This window comes from Pieris rapae, chromosome 1, assembly GCF_905147795.1.
Source record: "Pieris rapae chromosome 1, ilPieRapa1.1, whole genome shotgun sequence".
NCBI lineage: Eukaryota > Metazoa > Arthropoda > Insecta > Lepidoptera > Pieridae > Pieris > Pieris rapae.
Window position 1 is genome coordinate 7,970,179 of NC_059509.1, and position 13,605 is coordinate 7,983,783.

Here is a 13,605-nt window from a genome sequence, read left to right on the forward strand (position 1 = left end):
AAGTCTGCAGCTACGCCCTCGACGCGCTCCGCAAGTGATGTTTGATTATTTGCTATTTTAAAAGAGTACCGAGAGTTTTCTCGCCGGCTATTTCTCTCGGCCTACACCCTCTGTCTTCTTTGCCGATGAGTAGGGATTTTGTGACAAATTTAATTCTCTCATATGTCAAAATATACATATTTTATTTTATTTTTTTATTTTTATGGCACGTGTCGAAATAATGAGTCATTCGCCATACAGTCCTGACCTGGCGCCCTGCGACTTTTATCTATTCCCAATAACTAATGCTAAAATATGAGGAATTTGCTTTACAACCCCTGAAAATATGGTGAAAGCGTACGATAGTGCCATAGAAGAGTCCCCTAAGGAAAAATGGGCCCACTGCTTTGCTCAGTGGTTCCATCGAATGCGACGATAAGTGAAGAGAAACTGAAATAACTTCGAAAAACAATAAAAGTATTGGCAACTTTTTACAAGTTTTTAATTTCCTAAACATTTTCAGTGTTACCTTGGTACATGAAGGACTATAATATTGATATTCTAATTAATAAATTTAGCATGACGATAATATTAAAACTAGTAATAATTACGTGAAATTACAGATTAGTAGCTTTATTAGCTATAAGCAATAAATTTAAAAGAAAAAAATGTTCTTAATTCAAATATTTGAAGTACCAGAAACCTAGGTATAGCTTAGACATTTTTTGTGTCTATTTCGTTTATCTCTTTGGGATGTGTTGGATTTTGAGCTTTCGAACCCGCCTCAATTTATTCACTGGGATTAGAGGTATGATCCTTCGGTTTATACGCCATGTACGTTAAACCACTAAGCCAACATAAATATTTAATAAATATTGCAATATCCTACTCCAAAACATATTTTGTCCGATTATATCTTTAATTAAAGGTGGGAATCCAGTATAATAAATGATAAAATTTAATTAAAACTAGAAATGGTTAACACATACATTATATTTTCTTTTAATTACGAATACAATAAATTAATATGTTATTACTTATAATTACAGGTAGCTGTACATATTTACATTTTAACTAACAAAAATATCACAGATTCAAAATCTACGAAGTATAACAAAAAGTAATTATTTTAGAGTTGGGGCTTTCCATTGTTTCTGCTGGCGTTAACTTTTCCTGAAATAAAATGTTTCTGATCAAACGGTGAATGCAAATACAATTTACAAGAAATATTGATTATCTCTTGTTGTTTAAACTATGATATTTACTTATTGAATCAACTAAAAATCAAGTTTTTATAAACGAAGTTTTACGAAGTTGGACGAGATTAATTGTCTATTATGTAAGTCTACAAAACTTATGGATATAAATGAAATAAATTAATTCAACATTAATATCCAAAAATCGTTTAGCGCAGAAGAATCTTAAATGTTTCAAGACATAATATATATTATTTGTTTTACTACTAGAATACGCGTGTAAATTGTAGTAATGGGTATTTCCATAACTGCTTTACTAAGCCAGTGTTTTGCAGTTTTGTTTATTGGCGGTTCTTTTGCTAACATTCTTAAATTCAATTTCTCAAATGTATTATATTTTGTTGCCCAGGGCTTTTTTTTATTTAAATTTAAAACTGTGGTCACAGACGTGGGTTAGTTCACGCTTTACAACTGAAATAGATTTGACCACCATTCGCTGGAGGCGATCTCCAGGAAAGAGAAGCGATGGTATAAGAAGACCACAAAAGCGATGGGCTGACGATATCATAAAGGTTTATTAATATGGATGGATGGATGGATGTTGTAAGCTAAGAACAGATCAAAATTGAAAGTTTAGGAAAAGTTATTTTCCCAAAAGGGAACACGTAGTAGTGGATTCAATTACTTACCTACACTAAGTGTATAATAACAATATAACTTACTTATTTGAAAATTTTACAGTATGGAATTGAAGTGGTTTTATTAAAATTATTATTTTATGTTTTATTGCAATTTTCGCAAATTGTCTTTAAGATTTTCTACGTTCAGTGACCGATTCTTCCTTATAACCCAGTTCTTAGAAAATAAAAAAATGCACCAAAGAAAAACAAAACACAACCTTATAACCATATTGTACGAATACGAAAGTTTATTGAAATAATTTAAAATTAATATATTTTTATTTGGTAAATAAAGTTTTGTACTGAAATTAATTTAATCAATTTCTAAGATCTAGGGTCTTAGATAAAATTTTCGCCTATGAAACTTTTCATAGTTTTTGTAAAAACCAGGCATTTAAAACTGACGAATTAAGTAATTGTTGCGATTAAAAAGAGTGGCGGAGAGTTTATTGCTAGTTCTTCTTTTCCGTTTTATACGCCCTTGATTTGAGAACTGGCAGTATAGTAGGTAAATGTAAATTTACAATTAACATTTTTTGACGTTAATAAGTGTACCTTGTTTACCTATATGAATAAAGATATTTTTATTGATTGATTGATAGATCTATGAATTATAACTGTTAAATAAACATTATGAATCTTGATTGTTATGTTTAAGTAAAATAATCATAATTAATAAGGAGACGCAACTACTTATAGGCTCTTAAATAAATATAATTCAATATATGGTACAATTATATGTAATCCATAAGGATTGAATAATAATCTACATGTACAGGCATGAATTTATACACTCCTTTAAATTTTACACCATCTTTGCTAAATATTTAAAATAAGTGTCACTGTTTTACGCGCGCGCTTGATACTATAGTAGGCTTTCTTTCATTTTTATTTATATTGGCTGACTAGAAAATAAAGAAATCCTAATCCAGAAATTATTACGTGGATAACATAAATTAGTGCATGTAGGTTAAGAGTTAGTAATTAACTTACCAATTTAATCTTGAAAATTCTTGCTTGTTTTCGCCATTCATAGCTAATTTAATTATATTATAAAACCGCATACAATAAATAGGAATGTTCACATTTTGTCTAAATAGTCACTGTATTCCCCTCTTCAAAACTATATAACACATGGCGTAAGGTGCCTCTACATTTTCTTAACACTAGAACTATTGAGATCTTGAAACTAGGCGAACTGATACCTGGAAAGAAAAGAAAGAGTTTTATATATTAGTAAATTAAAGTTATGAGCAGTATTCATTGAGTTCCTTGTTAGCTGAAAGGGGTTTTATGTAAGAGTTAAACCGAACATAATTACAAATATTCGAGTAGCTGTTGGTCTTCAAAAATTGGTCAGCAAACATCAAATTCATCACCGGTGAAGTTATATGAAATACTCATACTCATACGAGTATCATATAAATTGTATCTGTGACTTACTAATTAACTAAGTTTTTACCCAGTCTCAGGGTCTACTTTAGTGTCTACCTAACCTAAGTCGTTAATCTACCTGTCATCAGAGTCTTTTTTCAATAGAACTGGGAGCAAACGGGCTGCTCACCCGATGTTAGATGATACCGCCGCCCATCCACACTTTCAATGCCAGTCCGATCGCGATTGCGTCGCCAGCATTTTAAGAATTGGCACGCCCTTTTCTAGGAGGAACATAAGTCGAATTTGATCGGAAATACTTCAGAGGGTAGCAGGTTCCACAAACTGCCTTAAATAACGCTCACTTGTGGAACGTCGGACGTCAGAGTGATACGGGTGGAATTTCGTATTCCAACTCAACGTCCGATGATAAGACTCAACTGCACTCAGCTATTAAACCGAACAACCCCTCTAAACACACTCCAGAGTAAATGTCGTAGAAGATGCAGAGCGACCCCACATCTTTACGTAACGCCAGGGGATGAACACCATCGGGTTACATGTAGGTACAATAATCTGATATTTTTCAGTAAAAAAAATTAAAATGACTAGATTTTAACGAATTGAATTTTTTGTTTAGTACTATAATTATCTATATACGCTAGTAAGAAAATATATTAAGGTTAAGTTCGCGGGATTGAATTGTTTTGAACTTGAAGGCATTGAAGATTCACTTGAATACAAAAAAGCTTATGTTGTAGGACGGTAAAGAAAAATAATACATTTCTAATTACTATCAAAAACCTTAGAAAGGAACAGAAGAAACATATGGCTTATATACCCAACTACAGTTATAAAGGATTTAACTTTGATTAATGTATTAATTATACTCTTGCAAAATTATCGAGCAAATATTAAAGTGTTTAAAGAAATTGGCAAACGTGACTTAAAATCGGTTAACTACTGACCATTCATGAATTAAGCGTATAATGTGAGAACTGGCTATCTCGCCATGTCCAGAGAGGTGGCAGACAGGATTGCTGCAGACCAGCCAAGAGTTCTGCGTGGTATCTTTGAGCGGCTAGTAGATACGGCGCTGGTAGTGGCATAGGGTAATGTGGCTGGGGCTGCTGAGGAGAAGGTGGTGATGGCGACGTCTGCCGGGGTTCTGGCTCCAGCAGTGCATCTATTGTGAATGCCCGTCGCGGCCGTGGTCCCGTCGGCAATAACGCCGCCGTGTCTGGACCATCCATTGGATCAGGGCTAGGTCTTGAACATAACGCCACTTGTGGTGCATACATACTAGTCATCCCTGATGAAGGCGTTGAACTCGCCTGTCGGGCTAAAAATGCTCGGTTGAATGTGGCTAGAGCTGCCAACTCAGCATTTAAACTATCCTTTTCACCTTTGTGCAACTTAAACCTCTTGCGTCTGCGGAGAAGTGACCCATTTTCGAACATGTCAAATGCTTGAGGGTGAAGAGTCCAGTAAGCACCTTTGCCGGGTCGGTCAGGCCTACGCGGCACCTTCACAAAGCAATCGTTGAAGGAGAGATTGTGTCTCAGAGAATTTTGCCAACGCTGAGTATTTCTCCTATAATATGGAAATCGATCTGTGATAAACCGGTATATCTCTGAGAGTGGCAGCATGCGCTCTGGTGAGCTCCAGATGGCCATGGCCGTGAGTGCGATGTATGAGAACGGCGGTTTCTGGTCTCCATACGATTCACGAGTTGGTCGAGGCATAATTTAACACTGAAACGTTTTTATGTTCACGTAGTTATTGTTTTCAGGCAGCACGTCTCTCACAAGTTAATGGAAGATAAGGACTGGTTGAGCGAGCAAGCGGTGGCGCTAGTTTCGGGCGGGGCGGAGACCCGAACGCCTCCCTTCGCTGAGAGAACCAATCGCCATCGCGGTACTTTGTTTGTTGTTTTTGTCGGCTCCGGACCCGTTACAGAAGAATTTAAATTGTTATCACGTTTACATTATTCAGAATTTATTCGACACCGACACTTGGGCTTGTTTCGAAATTGCAATGATTAAAGAAGTAGTACTTAGCGGTGTTGAGAGAGAATGTTGGAATCGTTCAGGCCGATCGTTATGGTCTGATTTGTAACTATATCGGAAAATCAAAGGATTCTGCCTTTAGTTCTTAAAATGAAATACTTATTCTATAGTGAAAGCAAAGGAACACATAAAATACAAGAAAATTTCTGATATTACAAATAGTTTTAGAAAATGTTATCTTTCCGTTTCATCCTTATAAAAATGTTTGTTCTCCTCTTCTCAATTCTAAGATGCCAGTGATAATGTCTGATTTGATTTGACTTTGTTTTATTTTTTCGTCAAAAACAACGTCCAATGCAAAAACATTTTCGTATGAATTCGATTTACGAACTACTTTTACTAAAATAACTTACATAATATGTTAATTCATACTAAGCTGTCAAAAACAATACCTCTATATATTTTAAGGTAATATTTAAAAAAAATAAAGTAAAGTGAACAGATTATATAAAAAAACGTTAACACGATACATAACCTTAATATTAACTAGCAATTTGTAGCCCCTTTTCCTTTAAAATACAAAATAACTTATTTTGGATAGAATTTAATATTTATGAACCCTGTAATTTAATTTTATTCAGTTTGTTTTAATATATTAATAAGTTCATAAAGACATGAATATTCTATAAGGATTATTTTAATTAGTAGAATGAGTAAATAACAAGAATGAAAATCCCATAATCAACCTAAGTTATTTTAACATGTTTAATATGTTCAGGTTAGTTATATATAAGAACGAAATTACAACACCTTATATAACTTCTACGAAATAATTGGCAATATATAATGAACGCTACGAAAATAAGCATCTACGTATACGCTTTAGCTACGACGATAATGGCGGAAATTTACTGTGATTTTCACATTTACAACGTGATAACGTTGTACAGCGTTAAACAATGTTAATAAATTTGAGTTTTGCAATTTTATTGCAAACATTTTTTTCTGTTTGCTGATTCATAAAGAATAGTCATAATTACCAGAAATCGAAGACTACGTTGTTTATATCTACCCTATGAAAGAATAAATAAAGAGCTAAGCTTGGTCAACAGTACCAATGATCATTTCAAAGAGGGTATTACATTGCGATCCATCAAGAATTATTAAATATATTTTAGATTTATTATGAAAAAAGTGCATGGGTGGTGAATATTAGCAAAAAATGTAATACGTGTCAAATCCGATGCTATCCAAAAGCCCTATGCGATTCGATCACGTGGCAGATATATTTCCTTTGAAATCGCCGCCAGTAGATTAAAAAAAACGCCTTCATCTTGTTATTAAGTGTGAATTCAACAAATTGTTCACAAATATTTGCCTCTACCTGTGATTTTTTACCCAATACTGATATTTGCCGTGACTGAGTCAAGGACGCCATAAAAGCTGCCCGATTGAGCACGGTGGATTATAAATATCTACTAGATATCGCCGGTTAATGGTTTTACGATGGGAATTAAAATATTGAAGACAAAAAAAGAAATTAAAATAGGAACTTAACGTAAACGTCTATCACTGACCACAACAGTGACAAGCTAAAAAAAATGAGTTTTGTAAGCAATATAACTCACATTTATATCTATATATTTTTTGCATGCATGTAAGCGTTAGTTAAAAATTGTATATAAGAAGGAATATAGGTATGTATGCTACGTGCGCGAAAGGTTTGATAAAGTTAGGCTTAAGTATACTCTATATAAATCTAGCCTATTAGTCTTGTGTCTGAATCTAAGACTTACATAAGTAGTTAATTTCGTTTGGTAGGCGAAGACTTTACCTAAATTATAACATAGACGATTGTTAATTTTAACGCCATAAAACATAGATTTAGGATTGGATATACCATAAAAGGATATTCGATTTTTTATGTTAAACGAGCCTATGGGACGCCAAAAAAGGGCATTTATCGCAACCCAATGACACCCATTTTGCGTTGCGTTGCCAACCTTTAAGGGAAGAGTCCACTCCAATTTTGAATAGTTGGAGGTCGTATCTCTCTGGGAAGACCCCCATCCGAAGTCGAATCCACAGTTCACTAGTTCGAAAAAGAAAATGACTTGTGACATGGACTGTGGAAGACATCCAGCCAGGTGATGTTTGTGACATTTAAAATTCATACGGCTCGTACGGTGTTAAAAAGAGGCAAGAGGGATCACCCCAAACAATTCTTCAGAACACTGCACCGTATTACCCATCACTTTATATAAAATGCAAAGAGATGGAATGTTTTTGCGTAGAGAGGGAGAATCAAGCCGATCAGTAAGATTGGAGATTGACAATTCGACAAGCCCTTCGCTTTATATATATATCTTTTAAATATATTATTTATTTATTAACTATTAACGCCATCAAACATTAATAAATATACAAAGAAATGCTACAAGGCATCTTCGTCAAAAAAATAGTATTGAAAAATAGGTGAGAACATACTGAGGAGATTGATCGCCTACTTTACTCAGGAGTAAAATCACAGTATAGGTAGTGGTTGATATTTAAATAAAACGAATGTTTCTTGTTTATACGTAAGCGTTTATTAAAAAATAAATCAGTGGCGCTACAACCTCTTTAGGTCCTGGCCTCAGATTTCTGAATCTGTGATCAGCCTCCAGTGCCTGACACACGTCGTCGACTTTTTGGGTCTAGGATATGTCGGTTTCCTCACGATGTTTTCCTTCACCGTTCGAGCAAATATTAAATGTGCACATAGAAAGAAATTCCATTGGTGCACAGCTCGGGATCGAACCTACGACCTCAGGTGTGAGAGTCGCATGCCGGAGCCACTAGGCCAACACTGCTCATTTATTAGTTAGTTATTAGTATTAAACATATGGTAAAACTAAATGTAATTTTATAAAAATAAAATAAAGTGATCAGAATATTTTTAAATAAAAATGTTTGGACAAGACATTGACTCAATATTAAAGCTTGTTTTCCTTTTAAATACAATATAACTTATTCCCAATAAACTCCTACGAAATAATGTAGGAACAAAAAACACAAAATTTTATAATTTAGACATAAAAAAAATATCAAAATGTTCGCGCATTACTTCTGCAATTCTATAATAACAAGCATCGTACAAAAGAACAGATTAAAATCTGTTTATATTAAAAGTTAGTAAACGAGAAAGCAAGCAAGACTGTACAATAGTAAGAATTTACGCTACGAATATATAAAAGGGCGTTAAATATAATTGTTTTCATTTGCAGAAACTCTAATTGGTTTTCAGATTTTCAGAACGTTCACTCTGCATAGGAGGTGCGGTGCTAACTTAAGTTTTATTACTTTCGATTAGTGATATTTAGTATTAGTGTCAGTATTTAATATCCCCGCCGAACTATTCTAGTGAACTTCCGGAAAGTTCACTAGAATAGTAAGTAGATAGAAAGTATGTAGTAGTAGATAAGTCGATGACGCAGGTTATTTTTGAGTCTCAAGACAGCATCTCTCAGATGCAGTATGACATAGTCGGCGTTAAGTGAACTTCGAACGACTTACGCCCAAATTCTATAACATCCATCTGAGATAGACATCTTAATCTAAATATTTTTTAAAGTGCCAATAACCAATCGACCGATTGTAATAGCTATCTGTCGATACAAGCTATCCATAGTAGGTCAGATCGATGTATGTGTGGATAGCTTTGTAATTTGTATGAAAATGACAGTTCAACTGTGCTAATATCTTATCTTAAGATTTTAGCTTACACCAGTTTTTAAAATAAGTAAAAAGCTTATTAATATGTTTTAAACAAAGATATGTAGATTTTAATATTTTTAGTACGGTTTTATTTACTTTATTTGGTTTATATTAATTATGAAGTACGAGTGTAAAGAGATTACATTCTATCTGTCGCCAAAAATGGATTGTCTTCGTAGAGTTTGATTATTGGGATGCCGATAGGAGATCGATCGACTGTCACGGTCGATTAATTATTGGGTTCGGGCGTTAACGAACTTAACTGTCTTGGCTCTGCGTTACTGTACGTGCTGTGATAATTAAACTCATTGGATAAATCATTTGTTCTTAGATAGTTGTAATTAATATAAACTTATGTGTTAAAGCCTGTTCTTATGACTTACCTATCCCACGGAATAAGTTTTAATCGACCCCGTACATCATAAACACTGTCTTCCCAAGTTTTATATTCTAATACTCGTATAATGTCCTTTTTATAGAGTGTAAATAATTGAGTATCAAACCGCCGACATCTGCTTGCCTTCGGTTGTATCACTCCTTTTCGGATTTCCCACTTAACTTTAATGTCCCCATAAAATTTTACGTTCTAATACTTTTATGCAATTCTAAGCATTATAACGTAGAACATAAGATTCACAATTAGATATATCGAAAATATCTTCGTGTCTTAGTCGGGGATTAGAAAGAGTTTAATCTGGAGAGGTGTTAGTTAACCTCAAAATTAGTTTCTAAGGATGTGGAGACTGAAGCGGTTTCTGTCTGTTCTTCGACTTTTTGTACTGTTATTACAATATTTGTTGTGTTATTATTTATGTGATGTAGAGGAACGTCGGCCCCGAGTGTAGCAACGTTGGTATTATTGATCCTATTATTAGGCAAAGGAATAATATAATGTAGCTATATTAGCCTATTCATTGTGAAGCAAAGTTGTCCACAAACTACGACTCTAGACAGTACGTTCTAGTCACGGCTGTGCACCAATGGAAATGGAATTTCTTACTGGTGTAGTAAGTTTTTTTTTTACTTGGGGAAATGCATTGCACATTCCCTTCCGCGGCGCGACTGCTTGGTGCAGAAGGGTTATGTGGGACTCGCCATTGTGCATACCCACTAAAACCCCAAGGTGCCACCAACAATCACCTTTAATGCGGGGTGCGGTAACAGCAGAGCCTTATCCGCTTGGTGTAGTTAGTAGGCTAACATAGAAAAAAATATTAGACAGAAATTGATTTTATAATTCAATATCGTTGTCTTCGAGAGCGACACTACTATTTTTTTTTTTTCAAACAATTTAGAATTTCGATACTTTCTTAATAGTACAATTTGTCTTTATCCTCGAAATGCTTCAATTTCGGCGATTGCCCTTCACCAACTTTCTGTCCAGCGAGCATTCTCTGGAGGTCTATCAGGAATAAGTCGGTATGGGCAAATTCTTTAAAAATTTCAGATCAATCAAAAAATTGGCATTTATTACGATTGCACATCTTAAAACACTCCTCAGATTTATCAACTCGTTGTTGTTCTGACCGATTGTGAGCTCGCGGGTTATCCACTTTGAACAGTTTTCGCTTATCCCAAAATTTGTCTAAGACCAGAGATAAAAAATTAAATTCAGATTGCTATATTTAAATGAAACATATTAAGAATTTTAATAATACTCTGTTTATTAATTAAATAATGTACTCGAATGCGAGGGCGAGAGCGGTTTCAAATGCCAAGACGGTCATAATAGTAGATGATGGTCTATATTTACTTTTATCGAATTCGCGAATACCGGGGAATCGCGGAGATTGCATATTCTCCAAATTCGGACACCATAATGAGACCTGGGAACAGGAGGTCTGAGTTTTGAATTCATACTTGTATTATATTAATAACATTAAGCTTATCCATCCGAGCTCTGATTAATTCATCGATTTGAAGCTGTATAGACCCACAACTGATGCTTAATACACACTACTACAGAACAGTGGGTAGTTGTATTTGATTATACTTTTTCGTAATTTGTACAGTTAATCATCTGTACAGGTGACAATTATTAGGTAAACATTTAGTGTTTTTCTGTAAATGTTAGAAATATTTTAGGAATTATATCCAGCAATGGAATGGTCAAACTTCCTGGTTACAACCACATACGGAATATACAAAAGGTGTGGAATACATTATAATATAGAGCGGGGCTACCCTCAAAGCCACACCACATGCCGTTACCCCGAGGCAACTCCATTATATGCGACCACTAATTGAATTTATAAAAATGGATAGATGTAATGAATTAATATTAAATTGCCTTTTAAATTGTAACTGTAAAACTGTTTAAATTAAATCGATTATTTGAGAGGTATTTCATTATAAAATAACAATAATTATTTATGATAAGATGTGTAGGTGTTATGAAAGCTTAGAAAACTATATCTAAGCTTTCTACTATAGCAGAGCAGTGTTGGTCTAGTGGCTTCAACGTGCGACTCTCATACCTGAGATCGTAGATTCGATCCCTGGCTGTGCACCAATGGACTTTCTGTCTATGTGCGCATTTACCATTTGCTCGAACGGTAAACGTGTCTTAGACCCTAAAAGTCGACGACGTGTGTCAGGCATTGGGGACTGGTCACCTACTTGCCTATTAGATTTAAATATGACCATAAAACACATTCAGAAATCTGAGGCTCAGACCTAAAAGAGGTTGTAGCGCCGCTGATTTTTTTATTTATTTTAGAAAACTATATAAATGTATCAGGTACATCAACCTGCTTTAGAACGCCGCGATCAAAACTTGTCATTAACATTAACGTTCCAAGACGAAGACTTACCTAAGGGTTATTTCTAAACAGAGGATAAACATAAACGTCAACGACAACGACTAGACCGTGTAATCTATATAATTACCTACAAAAACCTTTTTAAGAGTTCGGTTTTAAGATATTCAGATATCTGTTTCGATCAGCTTTCTGTACCTGACAATCTCCGACGACTGTTAACTATGGCATGCCGGTGTTCTCGCGATTTTCCTTTACCCTACGGGCGAATTTTAAATGCATTTGCAAAAAAAATACATAGATAGTATTTTTTTTTGCAAATGCCGGGATCAAACCTACCTTCTCAGAGATGAAAGTGCCAGGCTAAAACTACAAGGTCATCGTAGCTTGTATAGAATTATTATTTTATTTATCACATATGTATATTGTACACACATCCAACTCTTTCATCTTAATTAAGAAATATTCATTAAGAAAAAGTTAAATCTCTTTTTACTATATCTCTGAGATGAAACTGCTATAATGACGCCTGTACACAAGTGCGATAATCTCCGAAATATCCAATGATACAGATAATTAATATCGGACAGCCTGTACGCCCCGCGGCGCTTCGCCCCGTTTACCTTTGAGCTGCGCCGACGCAGCATTTGTCATATTAGCGCACCAAAGGTGTGAATCACTTTTATAATTAATAACAATAATAGAAAATATTTTTTTGTGAAAACGAGGTTGTAATTTTGTATTCTTATTGCGAGTGTGACCGATCGATTTGAATTCAATAAATTATTTAATTAAATATTTACTTACATATTCTATGGAATGCCCACAGATACTAATTAATAAATATAAACGAAAAACATTATTATAGGACATAAGTAGTTTCAAACTAGTAGTTTTAGCCTGCAACTATTAACCCTTAGATAGTAGGTTCGAACCCCGGTTTTTCTGTCTATGTGCGAATTAAACACTCGCTGGTACGGTGAAGGAAAACATCGTAATAAAATCAACATGCCCTAGACTCACAAAGACGATGGCGTGTGTCGCGCAGAAAAGGCTATACCGACTAGCCGATAAGGAAACACAAATGATCAAAGATAGCGTCTGCAGAATGTAGCGTCACTGCCCACTGGTTTATAAGCGTATATAGGAAATAAGAATATGTACTGCATCACTTTAGATCAACTTGCGCTTTTAGTAAGTACAGTACTTGAAATACATAGTAATGATTGACACCAAACGAAATTCGTATTCCAACGGAAAAACTAGAATATCTACACAGGTTTAACAATTTCCTTTGCAAATATAATTATTGACACGTTCAGTGCCATTTAGATCTTACTAAACTGTCCTTTTAAGATTGAAAAAAACAGTCTTTCGGCTTTTTTGCATAAAAAAATAAGAGGATAAATTTGAAAAGATTACTACCTATTATGCTGAATTCATATAATGTGGCTATGACTGTTCTTATATTGAAAATATTTGAAGGATAACATGCTATTTTTCAATGCGCAACATAACTTGTAAAAAATGAGTCAAATCACGAAGGACGGAAAAGCACTCTCCCCTCGAGAGCATTGAATAATAAGTAACAAGATCTATCCATTTTCTTACCCCTAAACAATGGCCGGGGGTAACAAGTGAACACAATCGAATTTAAATTATTTTAATGTGTTAAAAAATGCTATAAAATTAGTTACGTGCCTCATATTTAAAAACACTTGCCAATTTTTTAAAGATATTTAGTTTTTAAAAGAAAGAGGGTAGTGTGCGTATCAATCGATATGAACTAAGGCGGTACATATCAAACTAAGGACATATGTAAAGTCCATATAGACCATTTATTTATTTAATG

At 34.4% G+C, this 13,605-nt stretch overlaps 1 protein-coding gene across 1 annotated transcript; it reads right to left on the reverse strand.

Annotated features, from left to right (window-relative positions):
* Positions 1–1,027: 1,027 nt before the first annotated feature.
* Positions 1,028–5,044, reverse strand: LOC111003875 (fork head domain-containing protein FD4-like). The gene is made up of 3 exons (XM_022274618.2): positions 4,198–5,044; positions 2,849–3,060; positions 1,028–1,152 (listed from the first exon to the last, which is right to left on the reverse strand). Exon 1 carries the CDS (start codon positions 4,972–4,974, stop codon positions 4,201–4,203), a length of 774 nt encoding a protein of 257 aa, XP_022130310.2. The 5' UTR covers positions 4,975–5,044; the 3' UTR covers positions 1,028–1,152; positions 2,849–3,060; positions 4,198–4,200.
* Positions 5,045–13,605: the final 8,561 nt, after the last annotated feature.